The 21,880-nt window shown below is 37.3% G+C and overlaps 1 protein-coding gene across 5 annotated transcripts in view; it reads left to right on the top strand.

Moving 5' to 3' along the window:
• LOC127455152 (gephyrin) overlaps positions 1-21,880 on the top strand; it is a 129,998-nt gene that overhangs the window by 29,685 nt on the left and 78,433 nt on the right. For all 5 annotated transcript variants that reach the window (XM_051722778.1, XM_051722776.1, XM_051722777.1 and 2 more), the window contains exon 2: positions 17,789-17,867. In XM_051722778.1, coding sequence (XP_051578738.1) covers positions 17,789-17,867 — 79 coding nt within the window. The remainder of the gene's footprint in view (positions 1-17,788; positions 17,868-21,880) is intronic.

Genomic DNA, 21,880 nt, shown 5'->3' with positions numbered 1-21,880 from the left:
ACTGTCTACTCTCCTTAAATACTCCTACCGGCCCTCACAGGAACGCAAGACCGGTGTGGCACACAGGTGTAACTCATTCACCACTTATCTTCCTGGCCTCGCTCTGCCCAGACGCTGCTTGGCACACCCTACTCGCCACATACGTGTGTCACATTCTCCGGACTGTGAAAGGAGGAAGCTGGGACCGGCTTGACAAAAACGTAGACATTTACAGTTGAAGTCAGAAGTTTACATACGACTTAGCCAAATACATTTAAACTCAATTTTTCACAAGTCCTGACATTTAATTGTAGAAAACATTCCCTGTCTTAGGTCAGTTAGCAATGTCAGAATAATAGTAGATAGAATGATTTATTTCAGCTTTTATTTCTTTCATCACATTCCCAGTGGGTCAGAGGTTTACATACACTTTGTTAGTATTTGGTAGCATTGCCTTGAAATTGTTTAGCTTGGGTCCAACATTTTGGATAGCCTTCCACAAGCTTCTCACAATAAATTGCTGGAATTTTGGCCCATTCCTCCAGACAGAACTGGTGTAACTGAGTCAGGTTTGTAGGCCTCCTTGCTCACACACACTTTTTCAGTTCTGCCCACAAATTTTCTGTCTGTTTGAGGTCAGGGCTTTGTGATGGCCACTCCAGTACCTTGACTTTGTTGTCCTTAAGCCATTTTGCCACAACTTTAGAGGTATGCTTGGGGTCATTGTCCATTTGGAAGACCCATTTGCGACCGAGCTTTAACTTCATGGCTGATGTCTTGAGATGTTGCTTCAACATATCCACATAATTTTCCTTCCTCATGATGCCATCTATTTTGTGAAGTGCACCAGTCCCTCCTGCAGCAAAGCACCCCCACAACATGATGCTGCCACCCCCATGCTTCACAGTTGGGATGGTGTTCTTCGGCTTGCAAGCCTCAACCTTTTTCCTCCAAACATAACGATGGTCATTATGGCCAAAACATGTTCCACCAGACGAGAGGAAATTTCTCCAAAATGTGGCGGTTTTGGAGCAGTGTCTTCTTCCTTGTTGAGCAGCCTTTCAGGTTATGTCGATATAGGACTCATTTTATAGATACTTGTCTACCTGTTTCCTCCAGTATCTTCACAGGGTCCTTTGCTGTTGATCTGGGATTGATTTGCACTTTTCGCACCAAACTACGTTCATCTCTAGGAGACAGAATGCGTCTCCTTCCTGAGCGGTATGATGGCTGCGTGGTCCCATGGTGTTTATACTTGCGTACTATTATTTGTACAGAATAACGTGGTAGCTTCAGGCATTTAGAAATTGCTCCCAAGGATGAACCAGACTTGTGGAGGTCCACAATTATTTTTCTGAGGTCTTGGTTGATTTTCTTTTGATTTTCCCATGATGTCAAGCAAAGAGGCACTGAGTTTGAAGGTAGGCCTTAAAATACATCCACAGGTACACCTCCAATTGACTCCTATAAGCCAATTAGCCTATCAGAGGCTAATTGCCTAATTGCCTAAAGGCTTGACATAATTTTCTGGAATTTTCCAAGCTGCTTAAAGGCACAGTTAACTTGAATGTAAACCTTTGACCCACTGGAACTGTGATATAGTCAATTAAAAGTGAAACAATCTGTCTGTAAACAATTGTTGGAAAAATTATTCGTTTCATGCACAAAGTAGATGTCCTAAACGACTTGCCAAAACTATAGTTTGCTAATATTAAATCTGTGGAGTGTTTAAAAAAATTATGTTTAATGACTTCACCCTAAGTGTAGGTAAACTTCTCACTTCAACTGTATTTCTTAAACATAACATAAAACAACTTCACGTGCTGCTTCCCTGCAGACACACCAAACACACACACAGCTTCATGTGTCTCTCTCTCTCTCCCCATCTGCCACTGTCTCCTCTCTTTAAATAATCCCACCGCCCCTCACTGGGACGCGAGACCGGTGTGGCACACAGGTGGAACTCGTTCACCACTTACCTTCCCGGCCTCGCTCTGCCCAGATGCCACTCGGCCCTTCTCTGCTCGCCACAGGCACCATTCTGAGTAAATTCTAGAGACTGTTGTGTGTGAAAATCCCAGGAGATCAGCAGTTACAGAAATACTCAAACCAGATGTTTGGCACCAACAATCATGCCACGGTCAAAAAAATATTTCCATTCTGATGGTTCCTGACCCGTATCGGTGGATTTTATGCATTACACTGCTGCCACACGATTGGCTGATTAGGTAATCGCATGAATTAGTAATTACTTAATATATAACTTTTCATAATTTTAATCACATTTTATAATCATTAATTATAATAACATAATTTATTAAAATATGAGTGTGGATCTTGCCTATATTGTGAATATTTATTTGACATTGATCGCTACTGTAATCCTTTGTCAAGTTTCCATGACAAAGACAGACAACGAGAGTTTAAAGTGCTTATTTCATAAAAGTATGTGTTCTGTGTGTGTGTTTGTGTATGTGTGTGTGTGTGTGTGTGTGTGTTTGTGCTTGCTTTGTTATTGTGTGGTCTTGGCATTGTTTCGCGCATGTGTTCAGTATTGAGAGATGGATTACATTTTGCTGACTAAGTAAGTTGGCCGTGGAGCTGCTGTGTATGATGTTTTATTAATCTGCTCTGGAGAGGTTGAGAAGTCGAGGGCAACTCTCAACTCCTGTTTTGTAGTAATATAGTCATTCACTCATACTTAGAATAGCATGGTTTTACTTAGCTATACATTACAGAATGTTGTTTTGGGATGTTTATATTCTGTTAGTGTGGAAAATGAAGTCAAATAGTTTTGTGTTTCAGATGTTTCAGATTTTAACATAACTTAATGACGGAAAGCACTTGTTGAGCGATTGTGGCCAGACTGAGGCTTCAGAGCAATCCAAAATAACACTGCTGGGAATAGTTGTATTAGGACACAGTGCTGGTAGTGGGCCTTGCCTCTCAATGTGGTTGAAACTCAGTACATGTTCAGTTCATGAGTGAAAGAAGGACAATGAGAGGAAGTAAAAATAAAATTAAAAATAAATAAATTATATATATAGATAGATAGATAGATAGATAGATAGCTCTACATTAAAGGAATAGTTTACCTAAAAAATTTAATGAAATTGTATATTGCTATGGATCAAGATATTGATTGGTTTTCTTTTTTCTATTTTGCCAAATTACAGCAATAATTACCCCCAAAAATGAAAATTATGTCATTATTTAATCACCCTAATGTAGCACCAAACCTGTATGATCTTCTTTCTTCTGTGAAAAACAAAAGGGGAATTTTTAAAAAGTCTTTACAGGATTTATTTGCCATATAAAGCAAATGAATAGTAACTCCAGTCTGTCAAGCTTGAAAAAGGACTCTAAAAAAACACCATAAAACCATAGTACTTTTTTTTTAGTTTTTTCAACTCATGCTCTATATTCCAAGTATTCTGAAGAAATACTGTCACTTTATGATACTTTGTTTTAGAGCTTGGTAGACTGCAGTCACTACTCATGTTATATAGCAAATAAATCATTTAAATAACATGCTTCATGCAATGCAATATCCTAAACTGAATAAACACGGAAAATGAATAACAGTCTCTAAAGCCTGAAGGATTCAGAATACAATAGGCTAACTTGTAAAGAGAAGCTAAAACTTATTAAACTTATACAAATTATTTCAGGAGCACAGGTTTTCACAAGGATAGTTGTGCAGTGTAGGGGAATACAGTTATACCCAGTAATGAGAACAGTATTTACAATGAAGACCAGGGGTCAAAGTTTCAATCAATAGAGAAAGAGTTTACTGAAGACAAAGTTCTCCACATTTCCAAAAGCAAAGACAGAAGCAGAAAATAAGTTGAGGATCTAACCTTGAACTAACTTTTTTACAGAAACAACCATAATTATAGGCATGTGCAAATGAATTGACATCATCTTTACAGGCTTACAGGCTTCTGGGTTAACCATACAGACGTTTTCGGAAACTGTAAAAACAAGGTAAACTGCTGATCTACGCAAAATTTGTTCTTTAGAAGCATAACACTGATTGGGTGGAACCAGGGTCCGAAATTAACACCCACCAAGTGCCAAATGCGGGTAAACTTTCTATTTGGCTGGTGAATTTCGCGGTGTCACATACCACTTTGGCAGACGCTTTTTTCTCAGTTTGTGTCAGTTTGTAAAATAATGTAACATGTTCCCGTTTTGTCATCAAAGGATTTCTGTAGGCCTTCAGTCAATAAGTTGCAGGTCTTTACATGGAATGGCTCTCATTACATCAGATACATCATGATGGCGCCACTGATGGCCGCCACGGTGTGGAGCGCTCCTATTGTTTTGTTGTTTTTGTTTGTTTGTCCTGTGTTTAGTAATCTTTTGCCAGTCAGTTTTACCAGAGACAAAATGCTGAATATTTGACAGCTTATACCAGACAGTCTTTTCCCAGTTTTTGACTATTCAGACGTTTTGCTAGACATTTTAGTTGGAGGTGCGGCTTTGTTGTTCAGGAGACGCAGGCAAGGAAGACGAGCCGGTGCGCTGGTCAAACTCCGTGGGCGGGGCTTTCGAACAACACTGCCGAGCATTCATTTTGCGAATCTCTGCTCTCTTCCTAACAAAACAGATGAAATACATCTCCTCACCCACACAAACAAGGACTTTTCAACCTCTGCTGCCTTGTGCTTCACAGAAACCTGGCTGAGTGAAGCCATTCCGGACAGCGCGTTACATCTGCCGGGCTTCCAGCTGTTTAGAGCGGATCGCATCGTGGAGTTAACAGGGAAAACGAGAGGTGGTGGAACATGATTTTACATCAATGAAAGTTGGTGTACAGATGTAACAACGTTAAAGAGGATGTACTGTCCTAATTTGGAAGCGCTCTTTATTAACTGTAAGCCATTCTACTCGCCACGGGAGTTTTCCTCGTTTATTCTGGTGAGTGTGTATATCGCGCCAAACACGTGTTTGAATGCAGCGCTGCAACAGCTGGCTGATCAAATCACAGACACGGAACAACAATACCCGGACTCAGTTATTATTATTATTGGGGATTTTAACAAAGCAAATCTCACACATGAACTGCCCAAATACAAAAAGCACATTACATGCCCCGCCAGAGACAGGAACATACTGGAGCATTGCTACACAACAATGAAGGATACATATCGCTCTGTTCCTTCAAGAACTATACACTTCCAGAGTGAGGAAAAAGGCTGGAAAAATCACTCTGAACCCCACTTAAAGTCTCAGTTAGCAGTAGGCATACTGGTCTCATGTACTTGTATGTGTGGAGCCAGTGTTGTGCTGACGCCAGCTGCTCTTACGAGCTCCTTGGCTCACACTCGCACGCTTTGTTTGTAGCAGATTACCTTGAGCAGAGCGCTAATTCACTTCATAAAGACTACATATTAATTTAATTAAATAGCAGCCATTTGCAGTTTAATAATCACTTCGAGTCACATAGCGACCGGCTTTTCTGGAGGTGAAAACTTCACAAAAACAGAAAGGGCTTCAAAATAAAAGCTTAAAGTACCACGGAAATATATCACTACTGTATAGTTAAGTAATATTCACTGTAATACTACTACTACTACTACTACTAATTATAATAATAAATCAATAGTAGGCTTAATTGTATAATATTTAACCAATATCTCACACTTATGATGCTCTGTAATGCTGCACTTTATGTGATAAAAAATAACTCCAATGCTGTATTTTGGATTGTGCTGTGAGGTTCTAAATAAAACCACCTCATTTGATAAAAATAATACAATATCATGTTTAAAATTAATTGTTCTATTTTCATTTGATTGTAGTTTTAATTATATTCATTTATTTAAACACAATTTTGATGATAAAATTGAAACAAACTGTTGCTATGGATTTCAGAAAAAAAAAAAAAACGGTATCAGTATCGGCGAGCACTGAAAAGGAAGTATCTGCACTCGTTTTCCAAAAAAATGGTATGAGGACATCCCTAGTTAGCAGTAAATTTGTGAGCCGGCTCTTTTTAGTGAATCAAAAAGACTTATCAATCAGTTGGAGCTGACAAAATTAATTGACTCACGCCAAATAAAACAAGAACTGTTACTGTGTTATGTGTACTTAAGGCTTATGAGACTCATGAGAGTTATTTTCTGGTCGTTCATATGACAACATGTAATTAGTTTTGTTGTAAAAGTGAATAATCTGAAAAATAATTCTAAATGGACTATCTGGCAATTAAATATTTCATAAATAATATAACAATACAATTCTTTAAAAAAGCAGTTCACTTTTAAACATGCTTACAGTATTGTTTATTTCTCTCATGTCTGTAAATTCCACTTTGCAATAAATAATACAAATATAAAAAAAAAAGTAATAAAAATGGCCGGTAAGAAATCTAACTGGCTGGAAAATGTTTTCATCTACTAGCCACCTCGGCTGGTGGGCTAAAAAGTTCATTTTGGACCCTGGGTGGAACAAAGAAATCTTAGTTGGTCCACAGATGAGGGTCAGAGGTAATCGTAAATCCAAAAGGACTTTTCATCTTTTAGACCTGGGGCCAGAGGGTGACTGATCATTTCACCCAATCACCTGGCTCCATCACTCCAACAATTCCTGTAATAGATTTAGATAAAGACTGTAGGAGAGAATAAACTATAGGAGAGGTTGAGAAATACAAAGAAGGAAAAAGAAAATACCGCATCTTAAGAGAAAGAAGAGACTGTATCTTCGTAATGCTGAATGTCATCTTTTTCTTCTAGAACAAAACATTTATAAGACTCACAGCTTGCACATACTTACTTTTAGGGCCTGAATATTTCTAGGTGAAAGGGTACAGAAGGTTTATTCTTTACCAAAAACTTAAATACAATAAAACTCTTGCTTTATTTTGATCAATGATCAGTTTAATTAATTACAACTCACATGTATAGTGTATCTGTTCTCTGGGAGCCGGGCTAAATGAGCAAGCACTGTTTCCTGCATGCCTGATATAAATCAGACCCTCAGTCACACCTCAGAGGACAAATACACGAATGACCTGTACCATTCATAAATTATAACACAACCTGAATTAATGCACATGATTAAAAAAAAATCTGAAATCTCAGTATCGCCCGATACCGATCTGATACCAGTGTTGTTTTTTTGCATAATCAGTTTAGAATATCTTTACGTTATTGTGTGGAACTAACTGGGGTGCTCCGTAATATATAAAGAAACACAAACCTCTAACTACACATTATATTAATATAAATGTATAGCTTATTAAGAAAAACTTTATTGTTAACTAGTATACTGGATAATGTAGCAGTACAGTAAAAAAGAAGGCAGATTTGTTTTTTGTTTTGTTTTTTGCCAAAAAATAAATAAATGTTGTATCTGGATTTTAAAGGATTCAGATCTGTTTTTTGTTCAGTTTAGTTGTAAGACATCAGTTCACTTTTCATTCACAGTTATTTTTGGAACCCATTCAACTTAAATATTGTTATAATTTGTAAACAAATAATAATAATAATAATAATAAATTCTGATTTTATTACTATTATTATTGACTTTAGAATTTTAAATACAACAGTAATATTTCTCAATCGTGCACCTTTAACTTTTAAACTCTCTGGCTTTTATTTTGACATTCTGAATTCTCCAGGAAGTCCTGTATGTGTATTTTTTTAGGCAAGTTCACAGTAGTTTAATTCGCTTCTTTTTCAAATTCTGGTAAAATGCACCTCTGGTGCCGTTCTAAATGCATATTATAAGTGAACCGAACTATTAAGCATCTACATCTGAGAGTAGCGCTCAAATATCTCACACTAAAAATAGTCACAAGTGTGTTTGTGTGTGTCAACAGAGCAGCGCCATTCACTAACATGCTGGCACTGTGCATTTTTTGATTCACAGAGCTATCGCACATCTTCAAGTTGCTTTGAATAAAATGGATGAGTCATGAACTACTTTACTGGTGTTTTTATGGTTCTTTTAATGTCATTTTTGGAGCTTGACAGTAACAAACATGACTAACACACAGTAGTGGATTTGGATCGGGCTCGTCGGACTGTTACCTGATCCGTCTAAAAACGTCAGTATCGGAGATGATACAGATCCAGATATTGGATCGGTGCCATCACTAATAGTTATTTCATTGACTAAAATTATGTGCAATTTTAAAATTAAAGAATATTATATGATGAAATATTGACTAATTTTAAAGGACATTTTCGTCCTTTAAGTATTACTAAAACAAAAAACTGTGTAAAAATTAACACTGCATGGATGAAAGAAAGTCATACTAGGTTTGGAGCAAAATTAGGGTGAGCAAATAACTACCGAATTTTCATTTTTGGGTAAACTATACCTTTTAAGTATATACTGTGCATGTGATGGGAAAGTAAATACTTTTGAGTGTGGAGTGCATGCGATTGCATGTAAATGTCAGCATGTAGCTAAATGCATTACTTTAAAATGCATTATTAACATAACTTTTAGATAACTGCTGTTCCATATTCAACTTTCCATTCCTCGCCACTTTTCTATAGCTAAAAAAGTCAAGAGAGATCCTTCATAACCTCCAGTTCTATTTATCTAGTGGCTATGAGCAATATTAGATAAAAGTTCAAACATTTTGTGTGATTTTGACTGGATCTGTGTTCAATTACATCAATAAAAGGTTTTCTATACTTGTGGTATTTGTTGTGAAATTATAACAAAATTTGTATAATATATAGCTAAAATTTCAGGAACGGTTCCCCCCTTTTTTTTTTTGCCAAATTACAGGAATGGTGGACCCAAAAATGAAAATGATGTCATTATTTGCTCACGCAAATGCTGTTCCAAACCCATTTGACTTTCTTCTCCAGAACACAAATGGGAATATTTTAAACAATGATGCAAACACAGATTTCCATACAATAGCAGTTGTACCTCACTTTAATGGGGTCATGACTTTTTTTTTATTTTTTATAATTTTATTATCTTCCCTGAGGTCCACTTATAATGTTAGTATAGTTTTGTTTGTTGTTTTGCACAAAAACATAATTTAATCATATATAATAATTGTCCACCCTGTCTCTGGCCCTCTGTCTGAAACACTCGGTTTTAAGCTGCCTGGCCCTTTAAGAGTTCAGTGTAAATGCCCACTGTTGTGATTGGCTAACATCATGCAGCCCTTCCAATAGAGTCATATTTGAAACGCAATCCAAAGAATATGAATAAACTCCACAAGACCACAACATTTATAAAAACTAAATTTCAGGAATAACATATTACCCACATCCAACACATTTCATCTGAATATGTTAAACTGTTCACTCAAGCAGCACCATAAATCAAACAGTCATGACATATGAAATATGCGTGAATGAAATTGTTCACTTAAAAATTTGCAGTTCAATAGTGTTTAAACTGCCCCATCTTTCAATAACAGTTCCTGTGAGTGGTTTACGAGCAATCACACTCATAATATGAGCCGAAAACATACAATACTCTCTTGAGATGTTCTGAATACATGAACGTAAACAGTCCATGGTGGTGGTGTTGGGATGCTTTAACCGGCTTCAACAGGCCAAAGAAGAGACGCTGGTCTTTACATCTCACATCTTCCCGGTTTGTTTACACACAGAATGGCACGTGTTTCTCCCAGTCCGTGGCAGCAGCGGAATGAGATGCGTTTTTGGAAGTTGTGTTTGTACCGCTCTTAAAATGCGGTGCACATCTCTGAAACCACATCAAAACAATCAAAGACGTCCAATGAGTGCATGTTTACAAAAGACCAACAATTAAAAATAGCACAAATGGGTGCAAAAATGGTCCAGGATAGCGCGAGATGTATAATAATGGTCAAAGCCAAAACAAACCTTAAAAAAACTTGATGCATAAATCAGGAAGTCAGTTAACCTATTGGATTAAATGATCATCCAATCAGAGATAACTCGTGCTTGTATGGGCCTAGCATTGACTGTAGAGTATCCACAAAGCAGTTGTAGTGTGCATGAACTATACTTTGATATGTTGGAGTGCTCAACCATGTGCGAAACATACTGGTTCCATTAAATACATAAAAAAAAAATATTGCATCCAAATGATTTTCATGACTTTCATTAATGGTTCTCAAATGTGCATTTAGTTAGGACACCATTTTAAAATACTCTTGACAGTGCTTCCTCTTCTTGTTCCTACTCACCAGGGGCCGGATTCAAGAAATGTTCTTAAGAAGAAATTTCTTCTTAAAGCTACACTATGTAACTTTTGGCCCTCTAGCAGTTCAAAAATAAAACTGCATGTGTCTTGCAGAAGAATATTATTTTGGTAATGACGTAAGTCGTGCTTCGGCTATGCTCCTCTGCGCGGTTGAATGTGGTTCGAGGCACCGGTGTACACATGGATACAGGACATCTTATCAGAGCAAATGGACAAATAAATAACGAAAGAAAGGAAAAGATGGGTATCCGAAAACATGTCATCTGAGCAGGTAAGTGCCATATCTTATGCTGTTGTTTTAACTTATTGGAAACACTGATGTTTTGAAATAAATGACACTACTAAAGTTAGGCAACGTTTGTTAACATTAGACATAATGATTGCTAGTCTGATAAGGTCAAACGTTGTAAAGTTTTTATAACTGCAGGATATTCTGGCCAAATAGACCATGATAGTAACTAATTTATAGATTGTCATTGTTACCAACCAGTGATCAACATCATTTCAAGACTCACATGTCCTTGACAAGCCTAGTTCTGCACCGATTACAGTATAATTATTGTATTTCACTTCACACACATAGACGTGTGTGGGGGTGTGTGTGATTACATAACTATACATAAACCATATTAATAAAATGTCTTACCTGTTGAGTAAGAAAAAAGCCATCTCTGGGTCGCTTTTAGATAATTTCAGATCTCGGATTTGTCGCCACCTCTGAAAAGCCAAGCCGATGTTGATTCAGGTTTTATTACGGACTCTGTCACTTTTTACTTGTAGACTCTGATCTGTTCGGGGTTTCTTTGTTTTTACCAAGTGATTCCCTGGAGGTTTGCTGTTTTGGATGATCCATGGTCAATTTTTCTTGTTCGTTGTGACAACAAATTTCAGCTTCAGCTACTCCCACACACACGCTACAGTAGCCGGAGCTTATTTTCTCAGTGTATGGATATGAGTTTATACGGAATCATTAAAGAATGGAAAGCTTCCGCCAACCATGACACAAGCCCAGATCAGTCTGTTTCTTAAAAAGGACAAAGATCCAAACGAGTGTAAGAGTTACTGTCCAATTACCCTGATCCCGCTAGACATTACAATATTTGTAAAAAATGTTGGCTAACCGATTAAGTAAAGTTATGACATCTCTTATTCATATAGATCAGGTGGGGTTTACTGGGGGACGTAGCTCTTCTGATAACATTAGGCGTTTCATCAATATTATGTGGTCAGTGGCAAATGATCAGACTCCGGTCACTGCCATCTCACTTGATGCCGAAAAGGCATTTGATATGGTAGAATGGGATTATCTTTTTAAGATTTTGGAAATATATCCATATATTGGATGGATTAAATTGCTTGGATTAATTTCAGATTATTTTACTCAGGTTAGGGGCACTCGGCAGGGTTGCCCTCTTTCCCCATTATTGTTCTGTCTTGCCCTGGAAACATTAGCAGCCGCGATAAGAAAGGAGGATGATTTTCCAGGGGTGGTGGCGGGAGGTATGCGCATAAGCTTTAGCTTTATGCACACAATATTTTATTATTCGTCTCCGACCCTACTAGATCTATGCCTTGCCTCCACAGAATTATTAATTCCTTTTCTAAGTTTTCTGGATACAGAGTCAGTTGGTCTAAATCCGAAGCTTTGGCTCTGACAGCGTACTGCCCAGTAACGGCTTTTCAGCCAGGCACCTTCCAGTGGCCCAAACAGGGCATTAAGTATTTGGGCATTTTATTCCCAGCAAATTTGTCTGATTTAGTTAGAGTTAATTTTGACCCCTTAATAAAAATGTTTTCGAGCGATGTGGGCAGGTGGGCTTCATTACATTTATCTATGATTGAGAAGGTTAATGTTATTAAAATGAATTGTATTCCAAAATTCAACTACCTGCTACAATCTCTCCCTGTAGATGTCACCCCTCTCTTATTTCAAGCAATTTGATAGCATAGTGAAATCCTTCATTTGGAATGGTAAACGTCCCAGATTACATTTCAGTAAGTTGCATAGGCCGATTGACAAAGGTGGGCTAGGCCTACCCAAGATATTGTTTTATTATTATGCATTCGGTCTCAGACATTTGGCTTATTGGTCGCTTCCACCTGAGAGAGCCCCTCCCTGGTTTTGTATTGAACAGGAAGTTCTTGCCCCTATTTCGCCATTACAAAGCCTTTCTATAAAACTATCTGGAGAAGTTAAGTTACACCCCTTTATCTCGCATTTGCACGCAGTATGGACAAAAGTGTCTAGAGTGTTTAATTCAGACATTTATTTAAATGTTGCTTCGAGCATATGGCTGAACCCAAAATTTTGTATTAATAAGTCCCCTTTCTGCTGGACAGAGTGGATTGTGAGGGAGGTTAGTATGCTTGGTGACTTGTATGAGATTGGAGTGTTGAGATCCTTTGAAAATATGGTTCAACATTTTGGGATCCCCAGGTCTCAATTCTTTAGGTATTTACAGCTGTGCCACCTGCTTTGTACTATTTTTGGGAGTAGCATACACCCCCCTAAAGCGGCAGTTACTCTGGAAGTGGTGATTACTGCTTTTGGAAAAGGCCATGAGGCATCAGTGTATTACTCCCTGCTAATATAGAGTCTGGGGGATGGAGCTTCAACTTCTCTCAAGAGATTATGGGAGAAAGATTTAAGGTTTTGGAGGGAGTGTGGGCTAGGATTCTAAAAAAACGTCAAGTCTGAATCTAGAGATGCAAGGGTGCGCCTTAAGCAATTTAAGATTTTACATCGATTCTATTGGACACCCTCTAGATTGTATAGGCTTGGTCTTAAAGACACACCCACCTGCTGGCGATGCCAATCAGAAGATGGAGACACATCCCATGTTTTTTGGTGGTGTGTTAAGATCCAAGATTTTTGGTTGAGGGTTCAGAGTTTTATGTGTGGCGTATTGGGACACTCAAATTCATTTTGGCCCAGACTCTGTAATTTAGGCGATGGGGCAATCATTAATATAGGGGATAAATATATAAAAAATAGGGTCCTAGCCAGTGTTATGATCGGCAGGCAGGTCATCCTTAGAGATGGAGGTCGGCTGGAGCGCCCTCATTTCGGGAGTGGTGCATAGAGTTGGGCAGGGTGGCAGCATTCAAAGAAATGTCATATAGAAGACAGGGAAACTTGGAATTGTTTAATGGAAAATGGGGCAGCTATTTGGCATATTTGGAGGGCTCTCGGGTAGGGGAAGTGGAGAGAGATGTGTAGTTTAAAATGTGTGTGTGTTTTTTTTTTTTTTTTTGTGTATATATATATATATATTATTATTAATATTATTTTTTATTTTTTATTTTTTTCTATTTTTTGGTGTGTATTTTCAAGTTGGACCACAGGGATGTTTGTTGGGGGTCAGGGTGGGGTTGGGGATTGGGTGTGTATATATTTTCTTTTCTGTTTCATGTGTCTGAACCAATAAAAGAGTTAATCAGAAAAAAGATTGTTCTTAAGAAAAAACTTAAGAAGCATTCAAATTCTTGAAAGAAGTGTTTTTAAAAATCGTCGTAAATAACATCTTAAAGTTAGGATAACCTCATTTGTCTTAAATTCTAAAAGGTACGATGTTTAATTAATTTACTGGGTTTTTCATGTTGAGTCTGAAGTTGCAATGGGCTGTTTATGTAGAAATGTGATTTTAGACCAAAAAAAGTTTTTGACTGTTTTGTGTTTAATTATATTTGTATTTTCAGCTTTCAAACCATGTAAATGTTCTTGCAAATTCAAACAATAAATGTTGTTTTGAACCTTCTTAATGTGGTGTCCAATCATACTTTTTCAAACGGATGCGCTGTATATAGCGCTCTCTCTCCGCGGTCATTAGAGTTCATAGAAACGTAATAATTGTCACATTACAAAGTTGAGACTTTCTTTTCCCGCCTCTTACTTGCTGACGTGGTATAATTATCAAGCTTCCCGAGGAAACACTTTTTCCTTTCAGTGATTTCCTCAACAAGTACATCCAGCTCTTGTCTACTGAAGTTTTTGTTTTTTTCCTTTTCCTCCATGTTGAATTAAAAGTTATCAAATGAATGGGGCCTGGGTAGCTCAGTGAGTATTGACACTGACTACCACCCCTGGAGTCACGAGTTCGAGGCCAGGGCATGTTAAGTGACTCCAGCCAGGTGTCCTAAGCAACCAAATTGGCCCGGTTGCTAGGGAGGCTAGAGTCACATGGGGTAACCTCCTCGTGGTCGTGATTAGGGGTTCTCGCTCTCAGTGGGGTGTGTGGTAAGTTGTGCGTGGCTCGCAGAGAGTAGCATGAGCCTCCACGTGCTGTGAGTCTCCGCGGTGTCATGCACAGGGAGCCACGTGATAAGATACGCAGATTAACATCTCAGAAGTGGAGGCAACTGAGACTTGTCCTCCGCCACCCGGATTGAGGTGAGTAACTGCGCCACCACGAGGACCTACTAAGTAGTGGGAATTGGGCATTACAAATTGGGAGAAAAGTTAAATAAAAATTAAATGAAACAAGAAGTTATTAAATGGTTAGCAGCAAGTAAATACTCCTGTGATGGGTAGTGTCGTTGAACTAACATATCTCACACTTTTTACATTAAAGAAATATTTATCATGAGGTGCTTGCTATTAAAAATAAAATAAAATAAATAAATAATAAAAAAAAAGGTTAATAGATACATTTATCGTTAAGATTTACTGGTGTTGAAGTATTGAATTTGTTGTAGGCTATTAGACAAGGCAAGCCCGTGAGCAGGCTGATCAGTCTATGTCAAAGTTTGTCTTAAGAAAATATTTTGAACTTTTCCAGAATTTTTCAAGAATTGCACTTAGGAACGTTCTTACAAACTTCTTATAATTTATCATAAGAACTTTCTTAATTTTTTTTTCTTAAGAACATTTTCATGAATCTGGCCCCAGCACTGATACGATGCTATTGAATCTGCAGAGTGAAACACCCTGCGTGACCAGTATAGTTAATTTCCTGAACAAATTATTCTTACGAGCTGGTTCTTTTTAGTGAATCAAAAACACTTTAAATCAGAGTGGTTACAGAGTTAACCTATCTCACCTATTGAAGTAAGTAATTTCGTTGTGTCCAACTTGAACCAAGTATTGTTCTTTTGTAAGTAAGTGTAATTACAGACTGATTGTTCAGTTTTGTTTTTTAAGAAATGGTGTTTTATAAAATTGAAAATGATAAATTGATAAAAATATGCCACCAAATGTTAAATTCTTCACTATTCCCATCCCTAGTGCTACCAGAAATTTTTATAAGCAGTCTTGTATCGTAGTCTTCGTAGTGAATGCAGCTTAGAAGTTTGCTCCACTCTAAGCTTGGCTTATCAGCTCCAAGGTTGGACTTTTGGTGTTTGGGGAACAGAGTAAGGTCCAGAGGTCCTCTCTGGATGTTGGCAGGGGTTAATGAGGCCGAGTTTTACACCAGCTCAGCTCATGCAAGTCTAACTCCTACTCGCAGTCGCAGGCAACACACACACACACACACACACACACACACACACACACCGTCTCATGCTGAGAGGGAAACTCTCACCTCACCAAAGTGTCTAAGCAGACATACTTTTCCATCTGCAGAGCTGTGAGTCACAGACATGAGGTGGAATGAAAGTGTGTGTGTGTGTGTGTGTGTGTGTGTATGTGTGTGTGTGTGTGCATGCTCCCACAAACAGCTTGAAGGATGCCATGTGGGAATTGATGGTCGTGAATAAACTTTATATTTATAGTACATGAAATGTCTTTCCTTCACTAACATAAAAGTAACATGGACATACAATGTTGTTTTGGATATGTACATTGATATGATGGTATATGACTATAGTCATTCAGTACGTATATTAAAGATATGAAAGTACTATGCTATTAGCTTCTGTTACCTTCACTGAACAATGGTAAAACCATTGCATTCTTTAAAGGACATGGGAACACTATGTATATAATAGCATGGCATATGAATATGGTAATCATTCTGTACATCAAAGGTAAATATCAAAGTACCCTGTATTACCATCTGTTACCATCAATATCTCATGGCATTCTTTGAAGTACTTTGGAATACCAAGTAAATACCATGGCATATTAATATGGTAATCATTAAGAACCATGGTATATATCAAATTACCATGGGCTGCCTTGTGGTGACATTAACATTCTGATGGCTTACCGTCTCTGATGAATGTTCCAACTGCTGTGTCTCTCACTCTCTCTCACACACACATGCACACACCCTCTCGGTCACTTACTATATATACGGTACACATCAGCAATACAATCCCCATTCATTCACACACAGATGCTTGTTTGCGTGCATGTGACAAGAAGTTTTCCGCTGCCTCTCCGAGGAGAGCTCACTTCTACTGGCTTTTGCAGGGAACACCAGCCTATTTATAGATCAAGGTTTAGCAGGGTAGAGAGAGAGAGAGCAAGAGATGAGGAGAAAAGAGAGTAGGGTGAGAAAATGCTGCAATTATAAAGCAAGTGTTGCACCGAGTCCTTCTGCGTGATGGGGAATGTGACGGTGAACGCCAGCACTTTATAATTTATTTACACAGCACAGGTCATTCTCTTCTCTATTACTGTTGTTGCAAGATTTTGATTTGTTTTGAACTACAATAGACTATTTTATGTCCACATAACAATGCGGTTAAAATTGTTATTATTTCCATTACTATTATTAGTATTATTATTAGCTAATACTAGTTGCAGTACTATTGATGTTTATTCAAAGAGGCCCGATTCTACACTTTTGATATTTTATTTTATATATTCACTATTACTAATTTTGTTGCTCAAGGTTTCTTGCCCTAAAACAGTTCATTAAGTAAAAGGTACAAGAGGCCTTGCTATATTGTATATATAGAATATGCCCTAAAGGCCATTGTTACAGTTGAGTGCCTTATTGCTTTTGTGAAATGGATACTACCACATAATAAAGTGACATAAAGATTCCTTAAAATGCTACTTTAAGAAAAATCATTAAAGGTATAGTTTACCTGTCTTATCTGTCATCATTTACTTTTACACTTTTACATCATTTAGACATGAATTTACCTTATATGGAACGCAAAAGGAAAAATTAGGCTGAACGTTAACCCCAGTCACCATTCACATTTAGCCTAGCATATACTTTTGTGTTTCACAGAAGAAAGTAGGTCATACGGGTTTTCAACACATGAGGGTGAGTAAATGATGACATAAAGTTTTGCGTGCACTGTGCCTTTAACAACTGTTGTAGTACAGTACTTAGTAACTGCTGGTTGCCATGTATTGGTGCTTCAGGATGTGCTGAGTTGACTTTTATTATCAGTGGTGCTGATTCTGCTCACCATCATCTTTCTAAAATCCCAGAGGAAGTTGACATAACTCAGAGGAGGACAGTAATGTTAATGCTCTGCGGTGCGTAACAGCGTGGCCTCTGTTAGGTGGAACACATCAGGGCCAGAGCATATGATTCTCCACGCTTGTAGCTGTGTGCTACTGTTGAGTAATGTGTTTTAACCTCAGGACTAAAGTGACATTTAAGGAATGAGACAATATTCGCTCTGCGAAGGGGCATTCTGAAATGATGTGCTCTTTTTCTCTTTTCTCTTCCATTATCTTATGTCTCTCATGTCTCTTATGTCACTTTCTCTGTCTCTTTCCTCCCTGCAGTGAGTGACAGCTGCTTCAGAAACCTTGCTGAGGACCGCAGTGGAGTCAACCTCAAAGATCTTGTCCATGACCCGTCCTTGTAAGTGACTCACACACAACACATACTGTAGCCTATTTCTGACACTACCAGCCTTTGTTTCCCATTCACAGTCCTTCTGTGCTCCAAGAACATTAAATGGAGCACAAAATGAGTGTCACCCATTAGAGGCCAACCGATTTTGCCGATACTGATAACAGATTAATTGGCAGATAGTTTTTAAAATGGATTTATAGAATGTTACAAATATACTTAGTCTTTTCTTACTATGATGGGCACAGAGACAGAGGCTACAAGAGGCCAAAATGAACAAAATCCCAGATGCAGTTTATTGTTTACCTAAAATTGCAATATTTACCAGAAAAAAAAAAAAATCAAGATTTGATGCATAACATGGAATTTTTAACTATAAACATGCCTGGAACACACTGGGCACTCTTATTTTGAAGTGACGGAGACTTGTCTCCATTGTCTCTAGTGCTCTACAGTTAAGTAGGCTATTTAACAAATTAAGCATTTCATAGCCTATAAATTCACTATTATACTGTAGAAAAAAGCAGTTCTAATTGTAGAATCGGCCAACACCGACCACAGTTGAACACCGTGGCAATTTTTTTTTTTTGCCAACTTTCGGCATAGGTTTTGCCCAATAACCGATAGTTCCAAAAGGCTACTATCGGCAATGATTAATCGGTAAAACCAATATATTGATCTACCTTTATCACCCATGATGATCAAGAGTTCCCATCCCTGTCTATGTAGGACAGCAGTTCAAATTTCGCAAATGCCTGCTTAGTCTGTCCGCATTAATATTTGTGCATTGATACAAGCTTTATTGGTGCTCAGTACAAAGAATTTGAAGCAACTCTTCTACACAGTTTATGGGAGTCAGGGTGCACAGGGGGTTTATCAGTCGTCGGGGAACCAAAGATTTCTTTAAATGGTACCAGGCAGCGACACTGAGGGCTTCCGAGAACAACTAGTCGCTGAGTTTTCCAAAGTTTGCAAGGTTCATGACATCACATCTTATTCAAGAGTTTTGTTTTAGGCAGTTAGTATGGAGTCAATATGATGCCTTATATATTTGCCAAAAAATAAATTATTGTAAAAAACAAAGCTGTATTTAATTGCAGAAAGCAATGTATTTTGTAAACGAAACCCAAGAACTTTTTTCTTTGAGTTACACTTTGCGTAAAGTATTTTTCTTTGCAATGCTCCTTTTAATGTTCGCAGTACCCCTTTGCGCTTCATTTCTCTGCGCACTTTTCTATGTGGCAGAGTTTCGAGTCTGACGACATCACATGGAGTGTGGCTTATTCACAAGGTCAAGGAGCATGTGCAGTTTACATGCACCATGATGCATGCTAACTTCAAAACAAGCGGATGCTATCAGCAGAAAAATGTACTGTGATTTAACGTTTGTCTCATTTTCTCTCATTTCTAACCAAGAATAATATCACTTAATGTTAAAACTGAAGAAAAAGCTCATTTTTAGGGTGAAAGTCCTGGGTACTGTGCTTTTGTGCTTCATGTAGCTTTTTAGCTAATATCACTAGCCTGTGTCGTTTGATGTTACAGTCCACTATTTTCACCTTAACTAAGTTTTTAAAAACTCCTATTTACATAATGGGAAGTATGTGTTTGTGACATCAAATCCTTGATTAGTTCTTAATGTTACCTGTCTGATCAAAACATGTGATTCATTGTAAGAAGCTGTTACTTTAAGTTCAACACAACACATCTTAACCATCTTTATGTCTTGTTTTTAAATGTTATTAATAAAAAACAAGCAGTATAAGTTTACAGCATTATTTTGTTTTCTTAAGCACTTTTGTATGTTTTTATGGCAGACCAGTCTAATGTTACTCGTGAGGAATATTTATGTTATGTACTGAGGAAGTTTATAGCTGTGAGGTACAAGAAGACAAAAGAATTTAGAGTATACTGGAGAAATGGTGATGCTCTGCTCCTTATCACAAGATGATGAAAACAGTTGTGGGGCTTTTGTGCTACTGGTGAGGTGTTATAACACTTCATGGCCACAATCTTGTTTCTTTGTGTAACATTTTCCTTTCAATAATGGAGTGGACTTTACGTATAATTGTATTATTTTTATTTGACCAGAATGCTCTTGTGCTGACTAGAGGCAACCCAGACAACTGACATGACCACACATAAAATGCTTCGACCAAAATGCAAGAGCACCAGCTGTCATGTTGTATACCAGTGTGTGTAAAATGTGCCCAAATTTGTTGTCTTTTGTAGTAACATGCACAACAATTTATAATATTTTACAAGATACTGAATGTTTTTAATATTTTTTTAAATAATACTTTAGCAACAGACTTGCTTTTGAGTCAGTTTTTGTGTTGTTTAAAAACCTAACTAACCTCAAATGCCTGGGTAAAACACAGAATATGAGATTTATGATTTTAAAGAGATTAGTTAAAAAAAATGTACTCACCCTCATGTAGTTTCAAACCCATATGACACTCTTCCATGGAACCCAAAAGATGTTAGGGACTGGCAGCCTCAGTCACTATTGGATGGGAAAAAAGCGACACCAATATTCACAATTTCTCATGTTCCACAGAAGAAAGTTTTACACGAGTGTGAGTAAACAGTGACAGAATTGTAATGTTTGAGTGCACTAATCCTTTAATGTAGCCAAAAGAAGACAGTGTTGCTAATTTTGTCAAGTTTTATTACACTTTCATTTGAAGACATGGAAATATTACTAAAAATTCCAACACAGAGAAGAACTGATGACCTTATATTACACATTTAAAAATGTATCCTGCATTGGAGCTGGAAACACAGAGTTTGGGAGCAGGTGAGTCAAGTGCTCAAAGTTGATGGGCAGTTCACCGGGGAAACATCTGAAAAAGATACCAAGAACCAATAAGTCAGTCATCACCGAACATGAAATAGTATTTTATGAGAGTAATATAAGTCTGGTCTGCCATAACAAACAAAAGTACAAAAGAATACTAAATATAAATATAATATGCTAAAGATAATGTGTTTTATTAAATACATTAGCAAATGCAAAAACCCAATTCTTGCACAAACTCTAATTTAGAGTATTAGTTTATGGTGTTCTTCAGGAATTGTGATTCATATTTCATAAAGGCACTTCTGTAGCTATACCACTGTTCTTCTGCATTAATACCTTATTTTTTTATTAATAATATTTAAAAAAAAGACATAAAGATTGTTGTGTTGTGTAGCACTTAAAGTTACAGCTTCTTACACTGAATCAATTGACACCATGAAACAGTGTCAGGTGTTTCGGTAACATTAAGGCAGGTAACACTAAGAATTAATCAAGGATTTGATGGCACAAACACATACTTCCCATTATGTAAATAGGAGTTTTTAAAAACCTAGTTAAGGTGAAAATAGTGGGCTGTAACATCAAACGACACAGGCTAGTGATATTTTAACTAAAAAGCTACATGAAGCACAGAAGCACAGTACCCAGGACTTCCACCCTAAAAATGTGCTTTTTTCAGTTTTAACATTAAGTGATATTATTCTTCGTTAGAAATTAGAGAAAATGAGACAAACATTAAAGTAAATTTTTCTGCTGATAGTGTCTGCTTGTTTTGAAGTTAGAGGGCATCATGTTGCATGTAAACTGCACATGCTCCTTGACCTTGTGAATAAGCCACACTCCACGTGATGTTGTCAGACTCGAAAATCTGCCACATGTCAAAACAGTGCCACATAGTGAAGCGCAAAGAGAAATGAAGCGCAAAGGGAAAGAGGTACAGCGAAAATTAAGAAAAAATACTTTCCGCAAAGTGAAACTCAAAAAAAAAAAAAAGAAGTGTTGCAAAAGAATTGATGCCAAAAGTCGGTTGCAGATTAAAGAAGGATCTAAATTCTTGGGTTTCGTTTACAACATATGTTGTTTTTTGCAATTAAACACAGCTTTGTCTTTTGCAATACTTTATATAAATATATTTTTATTTTAATAATTTTTGTTAACTTTTGTAAATACATAAGGTATCATGTTGTCTTACAAATTAAAAATAATGTAAAATTATAAA

This window comes from Myxocyprinus asiaticus, chromosome 17 (genome assembly GCF_019703515.2).
Source record: "Myxocyprinus asiaticus isolate MX2 ecotype Aquarium Trade chromosome 17, UBuf_Myxa_2, whole genome shotgun sequence".
Taxonomy (NCBI): Eukaryota; Metazoa; Chordata; class Actinopteri; order Cypriniformes; family Catostomidae; genus Myxocyprinus; species Myxocyprinus asiaticus.
Note: the sequence above shows the minus strand (reverse complement) of the source record. Positions and strands in the feature narration are given on the sequence as shown.